This window comes from Pistacia vera, unplaced genomic scaffold (assembly GCF_008641045.1).
Source record: "Pistacia vera cultivar Batoury unplaced genomic scaffold, PisVer_v2 Contig852, whole genome shotgun sequence".
Lineage (NCBI taxonomy): Eukaryota > Viridiplantae > Streptophyta > Magnoliopsida > Sapindales > Anacardiaceae > Pistacia > Pistacia vera.
This window is the reverse complement of record NW_022196726.1, coordinates 288,778-310,048: the sequence shown is the minus strand read 5'-3', so window position 1 is coordinate 310,048 and position 21,271 is coordinate 288,778. Positions and strand designations below refer to the sequence as shown.

The 21,271-nt window shown below is 35.8% G+C and overlaps 2 protein-coding genes and 1 non-coding gene across 3 annotated transcripts; 1 reads left to right on the top strand and 2 right to left on the bottom strand.

Moving 5' to 3' along the window:
- Positions 1-1,856: 1,856 nt before the first annotated feature.
- On the bottom strand, positions 1,857-3,310 carry LOC116118654. The gene is made up of 3 exons (XM_031404642.1): positions 3,225-3,310; positions 2,284-2,993; positions 1,857-2,208 (listed from the first exon to the last, which is right to left on the bottom strand). The coding sequence occupies exons 2-3, from the start codon at positions 2,890-2,892 to the stop codon at positions 1,996-1,998; spliced, it is 822 nt and encodes a 273-aa protein (XP_031260502.1). The 5' UTR covers positions 2,893-2,993; positions 3,225-3,310; the 3' UTR covers positions 1,857-1,995.
- Positions 3,311-3,855: 545 nt separating this feature from the next.
- On the bottom strand, positions 3,856-3,928 carry TRNAE-CUC. Its single transcript has one exon. It is a non-coding gene; the product is annotated as a tRNA-Glu (tRNA).
- A 483-nt stretch (positions 3,929-4,411) lies between these two features.
- Positions 4,412-6,031, top strand: LOC116118659 (heavy metal-associated isoprenylated plant protein 8-like). The gene is made up of 5 exons (XM_031404645.1): positions 4,412-4,550; positions 4,708-4,889; positions 4,981-5,307; positions 5,784-5,894; positions 5,984-6,031. The coding sequence occupies exons 1-5, from the start codon at positions 4,412-4,414 to the stop codon at positions 6,029-6,031; spliced, it is 807 nt and encodes a 268-aa protein (XP_031260505.1).
- The last annotated feature ends 15,240 nt before the right edge of the window (positions 6,032-21,271 follow it).

Genomic DNA, 21,271 nt, shown 5'->3' with positions numbered 1-21,271 from the left:
GAGGTTTGTGGGTTGTTTTTTACTAGACTTCTCCTTGTCCCAGCCAAACCCATTTTTGTAAATACAACTTCAAAAAATATTTTTTTTATTATGACAGTAGAGGGTTGGATCAGTTTGCATGTACTTCGATTATTCTTCTGGATATTGGAACCATTGACCAGTTTGCACGATCACATTTATTAGTAATCGTACAAACTCGAACTCAAAAAATCATGTAAACTTAGATTATTCTTTGCTCTTTTACCATCAGGTCACCTAATAATGGTTTCCAATTTCAAAATATATATTTTTTTTATGACTGAGATATCTAGGCTAGTTTATACACACTTCAATTATTCTCCTAAACTTTGAAACTATTGATCAGATACGAGTTATAGTGGTCACCCTTACTAGCAATTGTAAAGATTCAAACTTAAAAAACCATATAAATTTAGATCATTATTTTCGCTTTTACCATTAAGTCATTCAATAATGGTTTTCAACTTCAAAGTATGCCTATCAAGGTTCATAACATTGAAGGTTCATAACATTGAAAATAAGAAGCACTTTTGAGTTTCCCGTAAAACAGGTAAAAATTATTTAATTTGATATTTTTTTTGGTGTTAGCAAAAAGTTCGTTTACACCAACCATATACTTTTAGATTATATCCAACAGTCCAATGTTTGTTTCCCACTATAAAGAAAACAAAAATCATACTATAAAATAAAACTATTTGGTCACGCAAAAGTTTTTTATTACCCCACTTTGGCAATATTATTTTGGAGTTAAATGCAAAGCTTACAGTTAATTTATTAAATTAAATATTGAACTAGTGCCGCCAGAGTGAAATGAAAAAGGAAAACATGATGCGACATTCAGGAGGATTTTTCTTCCTTGGAATTTTACTTTCCTGGAAGGTTCAAAATGGCTATCACATAGGTTTTGATATCGTTTTTAGTAGCATTAATTAATTAATTAATTAGACGCAAACCGCATTTAGCCCAGCATCTCTCGTCAATTATTCAAAGGCTGAAGCAATGATCAAACATACTTTCATTATATCTAATCCAATCTCCTATTTGCTTAGCCTTTTTTGTCTGCCGACCACTGGATTTACAAATATGTTTTAAATGACACCCACATTGCTCTGGACCATAAAAATATTCCAGAGTTCTGTAAATGTTCTTCACTCTGAGCAATTAGAAAAAAGTGAAGAATATATGTTCACAAAAAGGTGGGATGTAGGGGTGTTTAAAACCGGTTAATCGAAATGGTTTTCAGTTCAGGAATTTTCCTAAACCAAAACAGGTTAAAGAAAAACTGATTTTTCAGTTAACTAAAAAACTGGTTAACCAGTTTTGAACCGATTTTAATATTTAATATTTTGTATATTTTTTAATAAACCGTATTTTTTTATTTTATATTTTTATAATAAACCTGTTAGTAAAATCAGTTTCAGTTAACTGGTTTTTATATTCTCCTAAACTGGTAACTAAACAAAAAATTTGGTTTTTCATTTTCTTTGGGCTGAAACCGAACCAGTTTTTCGGATAATCGAAAATTTAGTTTGGTTACTGATTCGGTTTGATCTTTTTTTTTTTTTTTTTTTTTAACACCCTTAGTGGGATGTACACATTGTAGTTGGCCAACCCAGAAAATGCATAATCAAACAGGATTCTAATCAAAGGGATATGCCATTGACATTTTGCTTTGGTTTTCACCAAATCCTGCAGCATATTTTGTGGGATCTGTTGTTTTGAATGATCAAACAGAGTGTAATATTGATGGTGGTAATTAATTGATGAAAGCATTAAAACAATAATGGACTTTGGTAATTGGCTTTTCCTTTACATCATCTTTCATAATTAGTGGCAAAGTGAACTTTTATGATTAATGGAATTTTAGAAATGACAGGGAAAATCCACTGCTTTTTACATTGCAAAGCAAACCAAAATGTTTGCCTAAAACAAGGATTTTATAAGCAGCAAATGAAATCGCCATAAAACGAAACAGAATCAGTCAGTTTTTTCATCTGTTGGTTTGGATTTGTTTGCAGCAGTAGAACGTTTATCCTCTGCATGCTTTCCCTGAATCTCATCTCTCTCCCTAAAGTACTTCTCAAAAGCCCGAGGAAGGAATTGTGGAATCAGGACGCAAAAGAGATTAGTTGAGAAATACACCAGATTGGCAACAGCAAGAATCCTCCCAAACCAAAACCACACCATGTCCTGAACCACAACAAATTTTTTATATTATATCAAAAGCACATTTAAAGAACAAAAAGTTTGATTGAGAAATTTCACCTTAACTTCTACAGTGGCAGGCAGAGTTTTGCTAAACCAAACATCAGATATCCAATCAATGATAAGAAAGAGCCTCCTGACAGTGTAAAGCAATGGAACTAGTGCCCTTACTGGTGCTGAAAATAATGATAATCCACTTATGATATTCTCAGTTAGTATTTGAAATGAGAGCAAGAACAAGTTAGGTGTGCCTGAGCGAACTGCTTCCTCATCGCCTCTCGCGAACCCACCCAACACATATGCCAGTGGCAAGAACAACCCAACTGTGGTTCCTACAATCACATAAAACCTGAAAAATTTGCTACCTTGGAAGATCTCCTGCGTGCTCGAGGAACCGTTGCCATGTGCGGGGAAAACCAAACGTGAGAGGGCTAGTAGATAAGCCGATGTAAAGGCGGGGAACACTAAATCTAGGAGTGGGACGAGTCCACTGGCTGAGAAAACCATAATGAAGGCAACTAGTTGGAGTTCGATTACGCGCAATGATCCCATGACACTGCCCACAGTTGTTGACTGCTCCTGCCGCTGATTTTTCAGGGGCTTTTGGGCTGTGCTTGTGGTTTTGTCAACCTCCTCATTAGGTGCTACAGCAAGAGATACCCCGGACATTTTTGTTTCCAGTGAAAAATTTCTGCTATAATTGATGTGGTTAAACCTTCTGCAGGGTGCAAACTGAAACGATTTTAGAATTTCGCGGCTGTTGTCAAACCCTGAAGAGTAAAAACAGAAGAAATTAAAGAAAAGAACCCTCAACACCAGCGTGGAACAAAAGTAATGAAAAGTTGCAAACTAGTGAAAATCGAATCCATTACAAAAAACAAGTTTACTTTGTAATTTCATACCCCCAAGAACGCGAAGAAAAAAGCATTGATCTTAGCAGGAAATTAATAATACTCATTAAACTAAAGAGAGAATGAAAGAGAAAAAAGAAGAGATCTTACTGATGACAATTTGAGGGATTCAAAACCAGTATCCGAATAGAGAGAATCAGGGGAGAAGATTTGAGTTTTAAAAATAGGAATAAGCGGGTGGACATGCAACAAAAACAATGTTGAACAACGTGTAACAAGTAATGTTTGACACATGGTTGCAACTCAACGTGGCGAAGGTCTCTGTCTCACATGTGGCATATGCGTCTATTTTCACGTGCCCTTTTGAGGTTATCGGTTGCCTCGTCAATGTTTACATTTAAAAGAGTATTTTCTCTGGATATACACGAACTTGGACACTAATTCTCTGCATATCATATCATATCATATCAAGTTTACGGTCCATATTATTATACTATATAAGACTTGTACATGGCAAAACTTGTAACACTAGAATGTGAATTTAGTAAAATGTGAGCTATATATTCTTTCCAACGTAATTATCGTTACTCCAAGTCATAGCAAAATATGAAATGATGAAAATATTTATGAGAAGGGCAACCAAAATTATAATAGTGATGATATTATAAAAATAGCAAAACGAGGCCTACATATCCAGAATCAAAGCCCAGGCCAAAAAATATCCAAAATGAAAGCCTATTTTGGGAAAATTAAACGGGCCAAAAGGCCCAAAAAAATATAATTCCGTTGCCGGGAATCGAACCCGGGTCTTTCGGGTGAGAGCCGAATATCCTAACCAACTAGACTACAACGGACTTTGATGTCCTTGTAAACCAATTGAAAATTTGGATGGTTTTTGCTTTAGGATATAAATGCCGATTGCTTCCTTAATTGGTTGACGCCATATCTTGGGTTTTATTTATTATCACTCCAATATTGCAATGAGAATCAACATTGGTAGATAATCTATATGTTTGGAAAAACTGTAAACCCACTCCTTATATAAGCAACAAATTCATTTTGAATTAACGTATTTCTGATCTTATGTTTCAATAATAATACTCAATTATATATAACCCATTTTTGGCAATTGTTATTAGTATTTATTGTCCAACTCCCAGCTACTGTTACAACCCATGAAATCCTCTTGAATTTTAAGAAAGAAAAAGGTTAACCTCTAATTCTACTACAGTACTACATATGTTTTCACTGATGTTTATCTACAAATTCGATATTTTCATAGTCCTTTTACCAATTTATGATTTTATCTCAGGAAAAATTATCGAAAACGGACCAAAATGTCACAATATCAAGGTGATGAAGATCACAAGACTAAAGCAAAACCGGAGGAAAGTAAAGAAGGAATCGTTTTGAAAGTTTATATGCATTGTAAAGGATGTGAGAATACGGTTCTGCGTTGCCTTCAAGGTTTCAATGGTAATAGATATATAGTTTTTCTATTGGTGTCTTGTGATAAATGTATGTTCAATATATTATATGTATTTGGCATTTTTTTAGTAATATCCATTCAATATTTTATGTTTATCCACGTGGGACTTGTGCAATATTTTGTTCTTATCAATTAACCCTTTAGGTGTGGAAGAAATCATGATCGATAGAGCAAACAATAAGGTGATTGTGAGAGGAAAGAATGCTGACCCAGAAAAGATTTTTCGGAGAATTCGAAAGAAGTACAGTACAAATATTGAACTTCTTTCTCCAAAACGCAAACCTGTTGAAGTCTTCCAACATAAAAAAGAACCAGAAAAAAAAGAGGTCAATCTCAAGTTTTGTTATCTAGTAAGCCATACTACAGTAATTTGGTTATTACTTACTTATGTTGATGATCTGTATTTTATTTATGTAGCCTCAACCTCAAGTGAAGGTGGTGATATTCAAAATGTACATGCATTGTGAAGGTTGTGTCCATGATATTAAGAGAAATATAGTAAGAATGGAAGGAGTTTTAAGTGTTGAAGCAGATATGGGTAAGTCTGAAGTGAAAGTAAAGGGGGTATTTGATCCACCAAAGCTTGGTGAAAAGATTACCAGAAGACTTGGAAAGTACGTGGAGATCGTGAAACAAGAAGAAGAAGCAAAGAAGGAGAATAGCTATAACAATAAAGAAGACAAGGAAGAGAATATGATCTATTATCCTCCTCAGTGTCCCTGGAACTGGAATAATAATAATAATGTTTATAGTTGTCAAATCTTTAATGATGAAAATGTTCATTCATGTTTGATAATGTAGAACCATTTAAGGGTATCAAATAAAGTCTTGGATTCTCTTATATGTAATTATATTCAATATAAAGAATGGGGTAATTAATTATATGATTTTCATATTGTAAATGTGTGTTTTTTAATCATGAAATATAATTAATCCGAGGGTAATCTTAAATTGTATCCCAATCATTAAAAAATTATTATATTGATACACTTTTATTTAGAAGAAAAATAAAAATAAAAGGAATAAATTAACAATAGAATTGTTATTATCAAAATTTGGTATTTTAATGATCTTAGTTTTTTTTTTTTTTTTTTTTTTTTTTTNCAACAAGGCCAAAATTTTGTATGATTTTTGTTAATCTGTCTCATTACTGTCCCCTTTTGGATCACTTAGATAGTGGTAATAATATTGCCAGCTTTATTTTCTTATCAACTCTCCAGATACTGACTGGAATTTCCTCACATACAGGTTGGTGTGGTGCTGGAGCTGATCATTATGAGCCATTAATCGCCCATCCATGTGCACTTGTCTCCAATGAGAAGGTTGCTCTGGTACTTTGAGGACATTAGTCTGCAGTTTTGTGGCGTAGAGTTTGAGTAGAAGTAGTTATATTCTTTTTTCTCCTCTCGTTGTCATGCAGTTTAGTTCTCGTGATTCTTTTCTGGGTCACAAGGAGAATATTGCATAGAAATCATTTTTTTGTTAACATTTTTTTTAGAGTTGGTCATCTTTGACTCTTAACTAGCAGGTTTCGTGCCTGCAATTGAGCAAACCCTGTAATGTTTTGTAGTGTTTTTTGCCGGCTTCTCTTGTTATTCTTGAGTTCCTTCTGGGGTTGCTTGTATTGGTCTCTGGTGCTATTTCTTCCAAGCCAGAATAGTGCCATTCTGTTGTATTTTATTATGTTCTTCATTGAGTCGATGAAAGAAGAGACTATTTAGCCAACTTCACTACTGACTGAATTGAAATCCAAATTGCCCATGATCTGTGTGGAACTATAACTTCTCTCAAGGCCAGTTTCCTATTGACATGATAAACATAAAAATAAGGAGCAATGGAGAAATGAAGTCCTCCAAATCCTGAAAGGTCTCTCTTTTTCTACCTTTCTATTTATTTGAGGTTTAAGATTATTAAATAAAGAGAGGCATGGTTGACTATTCTTTGTTGTTTCAAAATGCACTGCCCTGCTAATTTTCAAGTACTTTACCTTATTGTAAATTATTGGACCTTCATTGTTCTGCTAATGGTGTTTTAATTTGTTTCTTGTCTTGTGGTTTTAGCTTGTCAGCAACTATTTCAAGATCTTCTATACCATATCGCATCATGGTCAATCTTCGGCAGGTCATAGAAAAAGGGAAAAATACTGGTGTCTTAATCTAAAGGGTAATACTACGTTCACAATTCAATCACACAATCTTCTTTTACAACTTTAATGTGATAATTGAGTTCACACAATCTTCTTTTACAACTCCAACGTGATAGTTCAACTGACAATTGTCACCTCAGTTTATTTTTTTTATTTTTTTTATTTTTTATAAGGTAAGAATTAAATATATGGGATAAAGTTAATATAAAAAGATATGAGAGGTATACTCTAAGCTAAGACAAAAAGTCTCAAGGGAAACATCCACAAACAACACAAAAAGAGCACACAAGCTCTTCACAAAAAATTCGTCAGGCAAGTGCCATATCGAACGAAGATGGGCCGAGATCTCATACTTGGGTGCCAAACCTAAAACCTTGGCCTGAACTAAATCACATATAATCGACACAATATCTTTGCAAGAGCTGCAATGCTGATGGAACACATGATTATTTCGTTCATACCACAAAAAATAAATTATAGCAAAAATGACTAACCACGAAAGAAGGTATTCGAAGTCCCCTTTGCACTTGAGATGCAAACTAGCCCACTGGAGTAAAGAGAACCAAGAGAAACATGGCCAAACAACAAGCGACAACGAGCGTCTTGGTAGTAACCTATCGCTGAATATAAGAAGAGAAGACACAACTAAAAATCAGATGCTTATGATTCTCTACATAGATCTGCACAAAAGGCACACAGAAGATGAAATGACATCATGAGAGCTAAGACGATCCATGGTGTGAAGCCGACCAAGAGAAGCGAGCCATAAAATAAAGGAGTGGCGTGGAACATACCTTAAAAACCACAAGAGATGATGAATTGAGTTCACATCTCATCTATCCCATAACACATTCCAAGCTGAGTCAATGGAAAATCTGCCAGAAGAGTGACCCTTCCAGACAAAATGGTCAGAAATGCCCATTGAAGGTTGCACAGTAACAGAGTCCCAGATATGTTGAATATCTGCACTACCCGAAGGAAAAACCCATGAGTCATTTCGAATGATATCTGAAACCCGAGCATCCCAAGGCAAACCAGTAGAAGTCAGAGTCCTAAAAGGAAACAAATCGCATAGACGCCCCTCTGGTAGCCAATAATACTGCCTTAAAGAGGAATCTCTGTTATCACCTTTACAAGTCACAATGAGACCACAACACCAATCTCTGCTAAGAGGATCTTCCTCCAAGACTATGTAGCCCCAGAGGTAACCCGAACTTGCTAGAATGACCGACTACGAAGGAGAACCAAACAAACCCAAGAAGACCAAATCGAGGAACAGTCACTAAGAAGTTTCTAGACATGCTTAAGAATAATTACCTTATTAATCTCGTCAGCTCTCACTACACCTAAGACACGAAATAACTTTGATTAAACACAAATGGTCGTCTTCTAGGGACGAACCGCCGTTCCTTGATAAGGAATGAATGTTCCTTACGAAGGAATAGCCGTTCATTTATAAGGAACGATTGTTTTTTTATAAGGAACAATTGTTCCTTATGAATGAACAATCATTCCTTTGAATGAATGGTCGTTCGTCACTAAGGAGCGACTGTTTGTCTATAAGAAACATTCGTTCATATTTAGTCAAAGTCGTCAGTTGAAATGATAGTGCGAATTCTGTTGCCACATTATGGTTGTAAGAGAAGGTTGTGGGATTGGATTGTATACGTAGTATTTTTGTAATCTAAATATATACATAAATGAGCAATTGCATTAAGCCATAATAACAATTTATAAAGTTTTTAGATTAATATTTCTAGATTGATCTTAATTCAATTCAATATTGTATAATAATATACCTTGAAAGTGACATAAATTAGATTGAATCTTAACAGATTTATCAAGGCATATAAAATTGAAAATTTTCACGCCAAACAGTTTAAATATCTAGTATAGAATTGCATGTAATCTTTGTTCAATAAACAATATTACCCTACAATTATCGGGATCTAATTATCTATCTTTGCTGCCTATTACTTTTTAACTACCCACATTTGGCGTAGCTGGATGCTATTAATTGACGAAAGCATAACTCTTTTTTTCCCTTCTTCTATGAAAGCTTCAAACACGTCTTTCCTTTCTCTCTTACATTAAGTAAAGGATCTTTTTAAAGAGAATCTGATAGTTCCCCATTTCCCAAAAGCAATATACCAATTCGTTGAACTTGAACCTCTTTTTTTTTTTTTTTTTTTCCAGCAAATTACATAAGCAAGGGCAGGCTGTAACTGGAACTAGAGTGAACCCAGAAAAAACTTTTCATCTCACTTACCTTTTTTAACTTAATAATTAAACCATTTGATAATGACTCTAGTTTCATGTTTCTTGAACTTTGTATCTCTTTTCACAAACCAACTTTTTTTCCTTTCAACAAACGTGCTACCTAATGCTTTCAGCTTTCAATTATGGAAGAAAAAGCAGAGCAATTTGATACAAAAGCATGGCAGCTTGACAATGACAATATTCAATTTTTTACTAAGATTTTCTAGTCTATTCAGTGACCACCCATTAAAGGCAAACAACAAAGTATGGCAGTTTATAGTATTACTCATCTGCTTTTTAATATATAAAAAACAAATTAACAGTGAAGTTACACAGGAGAATGAATTATGCACTAAATATCTTCTCCACTTTTCTTTTTGATTAACTTTCTGTAAGTTGTGACATCAGGGCTGAAATCATTGTACTTGTAATCTGGAAACAGTGTTTATGCATGTGAATCATCAGTCTATTTAGAGGGCAATTTTATTGTAATCACATATTATCTCCTGTTTATTTTATTTATATAATAAGATGTAAAAAGCTTTTGAATTCACAGTACTCGTATCAAAACTAACCATGTACTTTATACTGTTTAAGTTAATCAAATGTAAATATAGACTGATATTCGATGCATATTATACATACATTTGGTTCTACATTTTAATTAACAAACGTAAATCTTTCAAAAAGTTATTCAATGATGTATATTAAGAAAGTTTTATGTGGGAAATATTCTGAAATACTGGAAAAATCAAAACCATCAACACCAGAAAAGCTAAAATGGCAGGCGGAGGCTAAACCAAAAGCCTCGAAAATTATAATACTCAACCTGCCATGTCTTTTCATAAAGTAACTCTCCCATACATTAAAAGAACAATTAAAAGTAGCAACTCTGAATCCAACCAACATATCCTCCTTGCTTTTTCCCTACTATATAAACCATTCTTTGGTTCCACTTCTATGTTCAGTCATATGTCAATCCTTCTCACTTAGCTTTTCTACCCAAATCCTCTCAAATTTAATCCTATATTTTCTGTATTTTATTTCTTCGCTGGCAATGGATTTAGTGAAGAGAGTGATGAAGGTTCAAGCCGATAAGAATTACAAGAAGGGTTGGTTTTTTGTTTGTAATTTGATATTTGTTTATGCTCTTACTGGGTCGGCTTATAGTTTGTTTTCCTCTTATCCCTTTTGGTTTTCTTCTCTAAGCTGTTGCGTGAAGGAGTTTCTGTTTATCCATCTCCCGTATATTTGGTCTTCCTTTTCTAAACCTAAGTGGTTGTTCGTAGTAGCTAACGTTATTATCGTCGTCCTCGTTGGAGAATCAAATTTTGTGGGTTCAAACTCATCATCTTCAGCTTGTGATCAGTATTACGATGAGTATGTTGGGAGGAGCAAAAGGCTTAGAGGTCATGCCTCGAGTTATAATAGTCTTCAAGAGAAGAAGGAGGAGGTGAATTTGACTAAGGAGAGTGAGGATCAAGTTGATGAAGCAGTGAAAGAAGAGGTCATCAAAGAACAAGAGAAAGAAGTTGAAATAGAAAAAGATGATCATAAAGAAGAAGAGGAGGAGGAGGAGGAGGAGGAGGTTGGATTGCCTGCTCAGGAACTGACCAAGAGAGTTGAAGATTTCATTGCTAGGGTTAACAAGCAAAGATGGCTTGAAGCCAAATCATTAGTCTGTTGCCGGGCATGAAAATTAAAGATTGCTTGATGATGACTACATAAATTTGTGGAAGAATTAAGTGGTAAAAATATTGTAGATTANAATAACTTTAGTGAGTCTTACAATAGCTGGTTGGTGATCAGAGAGGCAAGCCAATCTTATCTTTACTGGATTACATTGGAAGAAAGCTTATAAAGTCCATGGTTAAAAGAAGAACGAAGGGTAGAGAAGTGGATTGGGGATATTCCTCCAAAAGTGAGTATAGTCAACAAAATTCAATTGAATGCGAAGAGATTAAGTGTTACACAAATTGGTGAGTACACATATGAGGTGAAAGATAAGGGTATAGGCTTTGTTGTGAGGACTTTGACTTTTGCTAGTTTATCATGGGATGCTCAGGTTTCAGATATTATTAGAGATGGTTCATGTGATTTTTCTTTAAGTAGTACAGATCTTTAGCATAGTTGGGACTTTGTTGCAATGCAGCCTTCAGTGTGTCTTCCTGATCATTTTGTGTAGAAGGGTCACTCTTCTGGCAAAGTCTCTCTTAATTCTGCTTAGAATGTGTTACAAGATAGACAGGATATAAAATTGATTCATCATCTCTTATGGTTTCTAGGGCATGTTCCATGAAACTTCATTTTATGGTTTGCTTCTCTTGATCAGCTTTGTACCATGGATCGTCTCAGCTTTCATAGTGTCATTGCATATTCCATGTGGCTTCTATGTAGGTCTGCTACAAAGACTCATGATCATCTATTTTTTAGCTGTGACTTCTCTAGTTATGTTTGGTGGGAGGTAACTGCCAAGACGCTCTCTACATGGCCTTCTTTCTATTGGTTCCCTTTGCTCTAGTGGGTTAGCTTACATCTTAGGCGCAAAGTGGACTTCAGGTACCTTTTTTCGCAGTTAGTCCTTTCAACTACAGTTTATTTTCTTGCGGTATGAACAAAATAATCATGTGTTTCATCAGCATTGTAGCTCCTATAGGGATATTGTATTAGCTATTTGTGATTTAGTTTAGGCCAAGATTTTGGGTTTAACACCCAAGTATGAGATCTCGACCCAGCTTCGTGCGATATGGCATTTACCTAATTAGATTTATGGGGAGCCTACGTGCTCTTTTTTATGTCGTTTGTGGCTTTGTGGTTTTTCCATGTGTTTATTGACGAAGAGTTTTAGTCTTTGCTTGGGGTATGCCTTATGTATTTTTGTACAGAATTTTGCCTCTTTTATGTAATTCTTACCTTATTAAAAAAAAAAAAGCTTTTTTGGGAGGATGAATGAGGGATACTATGATTGTAATGCTTGGGTAGTCTCTAGTTTGCCTTGCAAGCACTTTATGGCTTGTATTAATCACTCAGAGCTAAATAGTGAAGAAAAAATACACCCAAGAATGATGAATGAGGCTTATTTGAAGACTTATACAGAGAATATCAATCCAATACAAAACCATTATAATTGGCCTGAGCATCCTTTATCAAATTTACAACCACCTTTATACAAAAGAAAATCAGGAAGACTAAGTTCTAATAGAAGAAGAGAACCTAGTGAGCCAAGGAAAATGAAGAGATCAAACATTGTCAAGTGCGGATACAACCATGGTACTTGGCACAATCTGAGCTCATGCAAAATAAGAATTTCCAATGCCAGTTGTTGATGAAAGAGATTACACCAACTAGAAGTACACTAGATTCTTGGTGAATCTGTGCAGGAATTTGTTTGAGATTCTCAAGTTTGAATTTGCACTAAAAGAAAATGTCATGCGCCCTCCCAGATAGTCCCTATCCCATCAGATCTGGCTGCTTCGAGGGACTTAGGATCTCGAAAGGAGGGTGGATAAATCATAAAATCATTTTATAAAAACCATTTACTAAAAATATAAGTTATAAAAGCATTCATCCATGAACTTACAAATTTTCTCTGAAAACATAAATACTAAAAAATAATGAGCTGGAAAGCCTAGTGAGTGGATAATATATTTATATAGAAAGTACTTGTTTAAGAACAATTCATGTAAAAGGTTATGAATGCCACACAACTTCTGATCCATGCATGAAACCATAATCACTACCACCATCCTAGTACCTAGGGGACCTAAATCATATATCTTGCATATAAGTCCCTAATACAGACAAACCAACTAGCTACTCAACTAGGCCAATACCCGCCTAGAAGCCATCTTGGGCCAATACCCACAAATAATCTCAACTCAACAAGGCCAATACCTACCTGGTGAAATATCCTCCCACCCAGCCAATACCCGTTGAGTGTAATCCCGCCTAAAGCTCGTCAAGTGCCCCGTCCTGTCTCAGTAGGATGGTATAGGGTCATCATCATTAGGTAGTCTGAGCCTTCTCACACGCAGGAGGTAAAATACAAGTGCTAGCCAAAGTCTAAAGGGGATAGGTATTGTTAAAGGGTGGTCTCATCCATAACAAACATATACACATTCATACATTTAAAATTCCTTTTTCTTTCAATGCATCTAAAAAGCTCTTGTGTGTGTGCGTATATATATACATACATATGAAATATCCTCCCACCCAACCAATACCCACTGAGTGTAATCCCACCTAGAGCTCATCAGGTGCCCGTCTTGTCCTGATAGGATGGTATATGGTCACCATCGTTCGGTAGTCCAAGCCTTCTCAATGCGCGCATGAGGTAGAATACAAGTGCTAGCCAAAGTCTAAAGGGGATGGGTAAGCCAAAGGGTGGTCTAATCCATAACAAACATATATATATTCCTCCATTTGAATTTCCTTTTTCTTCCCATGCATCTAAATAGCCCTTGTGTGTGTGTGTGTGTGTTTTTTTTTCTTTCAGTCTTTCCACATATGTTATATCACTCTTTATCTGAATCAGTTGTTACTGCAGTATGTGTGAAGGATCGGATATATACTTGTGAAGCATGGACACATGGAATACATCATGGATTCTAGATAACTCATGTGGCAAGGCTAACCGATATGCCATAGTTCCAATTCGTTCTAGAATCTCATATAGTCCAATGTACCTTAGACTTAGCTTGCCCTACTTCCCGAACCTCGACAACCCTTTCCATGGTGAGACTCGTAAAAACACCATGTCTCTAACTTGAAATTCTAATTCCCTTCTACGCTTGTTAGCATAGCTTTTCTGCTCATCCTGGGCAGCCTTTAACTTTTCCCTGATCATATTGATCACATCATTTGTTCTTTGCACAAAATCAGAGGGCCTAGTAGCTTCCTTTCACCTACTTAATCCTAACAAATCGGTGTCCTACACTTCTTGCCATAGAAAGCTTCATAAGGTGGCATCCCAATGCTTGCTTGATAACTATTATTGTACGCAAACTCAACCAAGGGCAAATACTTATCCTAACTCTTTTTTAACTGTGTCACCACGACTTTCAACATATACTCTAGAGTCTAAATTGTCCTCTTTGGCCCATTTGTTAGAGGATGAAAGGTTGTACTAAACCTCACTTTTGTCCCCAAAGCATTTTGCAAACTAGGCCAGAAGCAAGATGTGAATCTTGGGTCCCTATCTGACACTATAGATACTGGGGCACCATGGAGCCTAATTATCTTCAACACAAAGAGGCTCGCCAACTTGTCTAGAGAATATGCTATCTTAATTGGCAAGAAATGAGTAGACTTCATCACCTGATCTATGATTACCCAAATACCATTGTGACCATCCTTTGTGCAAGGAAGTCCAATTACGAAATCCATGGTAATATGTTCCCACTTCCAATCGAGAACATGAAGGGGTTGTAATGGCCCTGTTGGCCTCTAGTGCTCAACATTAACTTATTGACATACTAAACATGTGGAGACAAATTCAGCAATTTTTCTTTTCATACCAAGCCACCAATAATGTTCTTGGAGTGTACGATACATCTTGGTACTCCCAAGATGTACGACATAAGCCAAGGAGTGAGCTTCCTCTAAAATTTCTCGTTTTAAATCCACTTGGCATGGTACACAAATTCTATTACCCGTCATCAGAGTCTCACCGTCTCTTATCCAAAAATCTGTCCAAGACCCAAAACTAACCTCGCACCTTAACCTTTCCAAACAGGGGTCTAATTTTTGCATCTCCCATACTTGGTCCACCAAAATAGGCCTTACTTGAAAACTCGCCAATAATCCTCCTAATTCACCCATATACAATTCTACCCCTAAATTTCTCATCTCGTGAAGCAACTCATGTCTAGTTAATCACATATGGGAAATTATACCTTATGACTTCCTGTTGAGAGCATCGACTACCACATTAGCTTTCTATTGGAAAATAGAAGATTTATTCCTGTAAATTAGGCTAATTAGTTGATGTAAATCAGGTTAATTATTTCCTATAATTAGGCTGATTAGTTGTGGTAAATTAGGCTAATTAGTACAAGTAATTAGGCAAATTAGTTCTTGATTTTATGCCTTGTATTCTCCTATAAATAGGAAACATGTATAGTTTATTGATAAGAGAAAAGGAATATACAAAATTCCTCCTAAAAGAACTCTTTTTTACTTTGCTTTTATGGTATTAGAGTAGGGAATTTGATCTCTAACTCTTTCTGAAAGAAAAATTAAAAAAAACCCTTAAGTCTTATTCCACCTACGTCTCTGTTGTTCACCATGGTTGACACCTCTTCTGAAGTTAGTTCTTATGGAAACCAGTCAAAAACCATTGCCACCCAAGCCTCCAATACTGAATTACACTCTGTCCAAATCACAACCATCTACTTGAATGACAATAACTTAGTGCATTGGTTCCAATCTGTGCTCTTGTATATTTGAGGGCAAGGGAAAATAGGTTATCTGACTAGAGATAAGAAGGCACCAGCAAAGGAGGACCCAACATATACTACTTGGGATGCTAAAAACTCCATGGTTATGACGTGGCTTGTGAATTCCATGAATGAAGACATCAGCTCCAAATTTTTGTGTTATTCAACGACAAAGGAACTCTGGGGCTACATTAACCAAATGTATTCTAATATGGGTAATCAGTCCCAAGTTTATGCCCTGATCCCGAAACTTGGTGAAATCCGGCAAGGAGATGAAAACGTCACCAAATACTTCAACACACTAAAACGGCTATGGCAAGATCTTGATCTTTTCAATGATTATGAAGGGAAATCTATGGAGGACTGCAACCACAATTAAAAAAAAAAAAAAAGGAAGACTTTTGGGTTTACAAATTTCTTGTTGGACTCAATTTTGAGTATGATGAAGTGAGGGGAAGAATTATAGGCAGAAAACCACTACCTTCAATAGGCGAGGTATTCTCTGAAGTTAGAAGGGAGGAGAATCGTATGAACGTCATGCTTGGGAAACAGACCACTGGAGGTCTTATTAAGAACTATGTCTTGGCTGCTGCTGATGCAAATGCTAGTCAATGAAGAATGGATGACAAACCTCGTGTGTGGTGTGATCACTGCAACAAGCCACACCATACTTGTGAAAATTGTTTGAAGATCCATGGAAAACTGGCTAATTGGAAAAGCAGCAGGCATGGTGATAGATCCAATCGTGGGTTTCCTTCTACAAATGAAGCTGAAATGAGTCCCTTCAGTAAAGAGCAAATGGATCAGCTCCTTAAATTGCTAAAGTCCAATTCCTCATCGAGTATTCCTAGGGTTTCCTTGTCTCAAACAGGTAGTGATCCTCTTGCTCTATCTTGTTGTTCAAATTATGCTCCTTGAATCATTGATTTATGAGCATCTAATCATATTACTAGTTTTTCTCATCTGTTTACAAATTATTTACCTTACTCTGGTAATGAAAAAATAAAAATTGCAGATGGTAGTTTTTCACCTATTGCAAGGAAAGGCCTAATAAAGATTTTTGAGAATATAGATCTTAAATCAATTCTCCATGTTCCTAGACTTGCCTGTAATCTTTTGTCCGTGAGTAAATTGTCCAAAGATTCTAACTTTCATGTTATTTTCTCTGATTCTCACTGTGAATTTTAGGACTAGATCTTGACGATGATGATTAGCAGTGCTAGGATGATAGACGGTCTTTACTACTTTGGTGACAACTCTTTCAGTAATAATAAAGCTCAAGGTTTTAGTAGATGAGTTCAATTTTTGGTCATGAATAAATAATACTTTGGCATCTTAGACTAGGACATCCTAGTTTTCCCTATCTTAGACATTTATTTCCTGGTTTGTTTAAAAATTTGGATTGTTCATCTTTTCAATGTGAAAGTTGTCATTTATCACAAAGCCATCGTGCTACTTATTCCTCAAAACCCTATAGTGCTTCAAAACCATTTTATTTAATTCATAGTGACGTATGGGGCCTTTCAAAGTTATCTTCAGGGGAGAAAAAGAAAAAAGAAGACAATTATTTGGACATACATGTTTCGTTACCTAACCCAATTTTGAACAATCCTGGTCTTTCTAGTCAACCATTGCCAAGTATTAATGTATCACCAACAAGGGAAGAAATACTACAAAAGGATCAAGACGATCTGAATATTGAGCTTTAGGTTTATATTAGAAAGAGGACTCATACAAAGGGTATAGACTTGTCTATCAACCCAGCACAAGAGCAACCAAAATCTCTGAGAGATGGTCCTAAGAACATTTCAGGTGCTCTTGTTCCTATTCCTGCTTCTATTGAACCTTCAAATAATGAGCCCATAGATCTTGATGTTCCTATAGCTATTAGGAAAGGAGTCTGGTCATGTACTAGTCATCCTATTGCCAAAAATTTATCTTACCAAAAACTTTCTAATAACCATAGAGCTTTTACCTCTAAGATATCTCACTTGTTTGTTCCAAGGAATATTCAGGACGCTCTAGATGATCCAAATTGGAAGTTAGCAGTTATGGAAGAAATGAATGCTCTTAGAAAGAATGGCACTTGGTAGGCAGTTGACTTGCCAAGGGATAAAAAGATAGTAGGGTGCAAATGGGTGTTTACAATAAAGTGTAGAGCTGATGGAAGCATAGAGAGGTACAAGGCAAGACTTATGGAAAAAGGGTTCACAGAGACATACGGGATTGACTATCAGGAAACATTTGCTCCAGTAGCCAAAATAAACTCAATCCAGGTTTTATTATCTTTGGCAGTGAATTCCAACTAGCCCTTACAATAGTTGGATGTAAAAATTTCTTTTCTAAACGAAGACTTGGAAGAAGAAGTTTTTATGAACCTACCATCTAGATTTGAGGAAAGATTTAGTAAAGATAAAGTTTGCAAGTTGAAAAAGTTGTTGTATGGGCGCAAATAATTCCCTAGAACGTGGTTTGAACGCTTTGGGAAGGCTATAAGAGATCATGGTTATTGTCAAAGTCAAGCAGATCATACTATGTTTTATAAACATTCAAGAGAAGGTAAAATTGCTATCTTGATTGTATACATAGATGATATAATCTTGACAGGTGATGACAATGTTGAGTTGGAACGACTTAAAAAAAAACTTGCTGATGATTTTGAAATCAAGGACTTCGGTATATTGAAATATTTCCTCGGGATGGAGTTCACCAAGTCTAAGGAAGGTATATTTGTTAATCAATGCAAATATATACTTGACTTACTAGGTGAAACAGGTTTGCTTGGAAGCAAAGCAGCTGAAACACAAATTGAAACCAACATGAAACTACAACCTGCCAAAACTAAAGAAATGGTGAATCGAGAGTAGTACCAAAGACTTATTGGAAGACTAATTTAGTTGACCCATACACGTTCAAATATAGCTTTTGCAGTAAGCATGGTTAGCCAATTTATGCATTCACTTGGTCTTGAACACTTTGATGTTGTGTATTGAATCTTGAGATACTTGAAAGGGACTCCTGGAAATGGTCTGCTGTTTAAAAAATGTGGCCATCTACAAATTGAAGTCTACATTGATGCAGACTGGGTCGGGAGTATAACGGATAGAAGATCAACTTCTGGTTACTGCACCCTTGTTGGAGGAAACCTAGATATTTGGCAAAGCAAAAAAACAAAATGTGGTGGCTAGGAGTAGTGCAGAAGCAGAATTCAGATCAATTGTTCATGGGATTTGTGAAGGGGTGTGGATTAAAAGACTTTTAGAAGACTTGAAGATTCCTTACTCCTCACCCATGAAGGTATATTGTGACAATAAGGCAGCAATCTCAATTGCTCATAATCTAGTTCTTCATGATAGAACAAAACATGTGGAAGTGGATAAACACTTTATCAAAGAAAAGATTGATAGTGGAATGATCTACATGTCATATGTTCCAACCACTAAACAAATTGTTGATATACTTACAAAAGGACTTCAAAAGAAACAATTTGACTACTTGACTAGCAAGCTGGCAATGGAAGATATTTTCAAGCCAGCTTGAGGGGGAATGTTGGAAAATAGAAGATTTGTTCCAGTAAATTAGGCTAATTATTTCTTATAATTAGCCTAATTAGTTGATGTAAATTAGGCTAATTATTTCCTATAATTAGGCTAATTAGTTGCTGTAGTTTAGGCTAATTAGTTTTAGTAATTAGGCTAATTAGTTCTTGATTTTATGCCTTGTATTCTCCTATAAATAGGAAACATGTACAATTTGTTAATAAGAGAGAAAAGAAATATAGATAATTCCTCCTAAAAGTACTTTTTTTTACTCTGCTTTTACTTTCCTAGGGTGGTAATCTATCATGCACTTATAATCCTTAATTAACTCAATCCATCTCCCCTGTCTCATATTCAGCTCTTTTGGGGTAAAAAGGTACTTTAGACTCTGTGTTCCGTACAAATCCGGCAAGTTACTCCATATAGATAATGTCTCCAAATTTTTAAAGCAAACACCAACGCTAACAATTCTAGGTCATGAATTGGGTAATTATGGTCATGTTTCTTTTATTGCTTGGAAGCATATGCAATCACTTTTATGTGTTGCATTAACACACACCCTAGTCGTTGCTTGGATGCATCTCTATAAATCTCAAATCCTTCCACTTTCGAGGGTAAGGTAAGGACAAGGGCTGTCGTGAGTCTCCTTTTCAATTCTTGAAAGCTCTATTCACACTTGTCAAACCATTCGAACCTTACCCCTTTTCTAGTCCTAAAGGAAGTATAGGAACCCTACTGAGGCCGATTTCTACCAAGAGTTCTTAGACTGTTATCAGTTTAGGGTATAAAGAGAGAATAACGGGAGAGAATTTGTTATGCTGACTCAGGGTATCATGACAGTAGAAGAGTATATGAATAAGTTTTTGGAACTTTCTAGTTTTGCTATAGAGATTGTAAGGAATGGAGAAGTAAGGTATGGAAGGTTTGAAGAGGGACTTAGAGAGAGAATTAGAATGCCGGTTGTTGGATTTTCACATTCAAATTTTGCTAGGGTGGTAGAATCCACCGTAAGGATAGAGCGAAGCTTGGTTGGGAAAGAAAAGGAAGAACCACGTAGGCAAAAGCGTGGCAATAGAGAATGGGGTGTCAGTGGATTTAGAAACCAATGCAGAGGCAGGAAGACAATTTCTCTGGGACATCCAATAGCCAAGGTTTTGGGGCTAATGGGAGACAAGGACATTTTGGTGGTCTACAATTGGGTAGTGGGAGTTTAAGTGGGAACCAGATGCCACTGTGTAGTGAATGTGGAAGACAACATATGTGAAATTTGGAAGTCACATCATCCCTCAACTCACATACCTCGACGCACACATCATTTACCTTAGTTGACAAAATGTCAACCCTATCTCATAGGCTTTACAAAATTGGCCACACTACTAGCAACATGTGCTTGAAAACAACATTGTGTTACCTAACATCACAATGCAACATTAAAGAATAGAACAATGTCACTTGGAATGAGTTAAATCATACTTCATGGGTCTATAGAGAATAGGAATCCATTCTTGTTGGATGCATCTTATTTTTAACTTTCTTTATTGCCTTCACTTTTTCTTCGTCTCTATCCTCCCCTTCATCAACGTCTCCAAAACAAAAATGACAGAGCCACAGAAGGTTTCGCACCGAATCTATGCACCGAATGACGTGACAAAATTCTGACCGTTGATTAATATTAACTGATAATGAATCAATGGTCAAGATTTTGCCACGTCATTTGGTGCACATATTCGGTTCGAAACCTTCGGTGGCTGTAGCATTACTCTCTCCAAAATCTCCTCAGGCTACCGTTTGATCATCATCATCATCAGCTGACTCTACCCAAGCCAATTCATCATCATCATCGTCACCTAAGTCGTCGCTCTTTACTAACTCCTCAATTATTTCAATGATGAGTTTACTCTTAAAATGGTCGTAATATATCCCAACCTCTTAAAACCATTATTCCTCCCACCCATTATTAGTCAAATTCAAAAGACAATTGGTTGATTTTAGAGTAGGCACCCAAGGGCCAACCATAATTTTGTTATTAACTCTTTATACATCATGTTTACTCATTAATAAAAGGAAAATTTTTCTATACCATGTAATTCGTATTATTTATGTTGTGATATATGTCCTTAGAATGGTAAAACCATGATGAAGGAATAAAGTGTTTTACATCTTGATTGTGAGGACCCTATAAGCACATATGGTGGTCATTCTAGAAATGTCTGTAACCTTAGTATTATTCTGACCAAAGGCATTGATAATACGGTAAAGATATTATCGTGTTGAACAAACCTACTGAAAGTTACTGACAGATCTCACATGTCACAGTTGTTTGATGA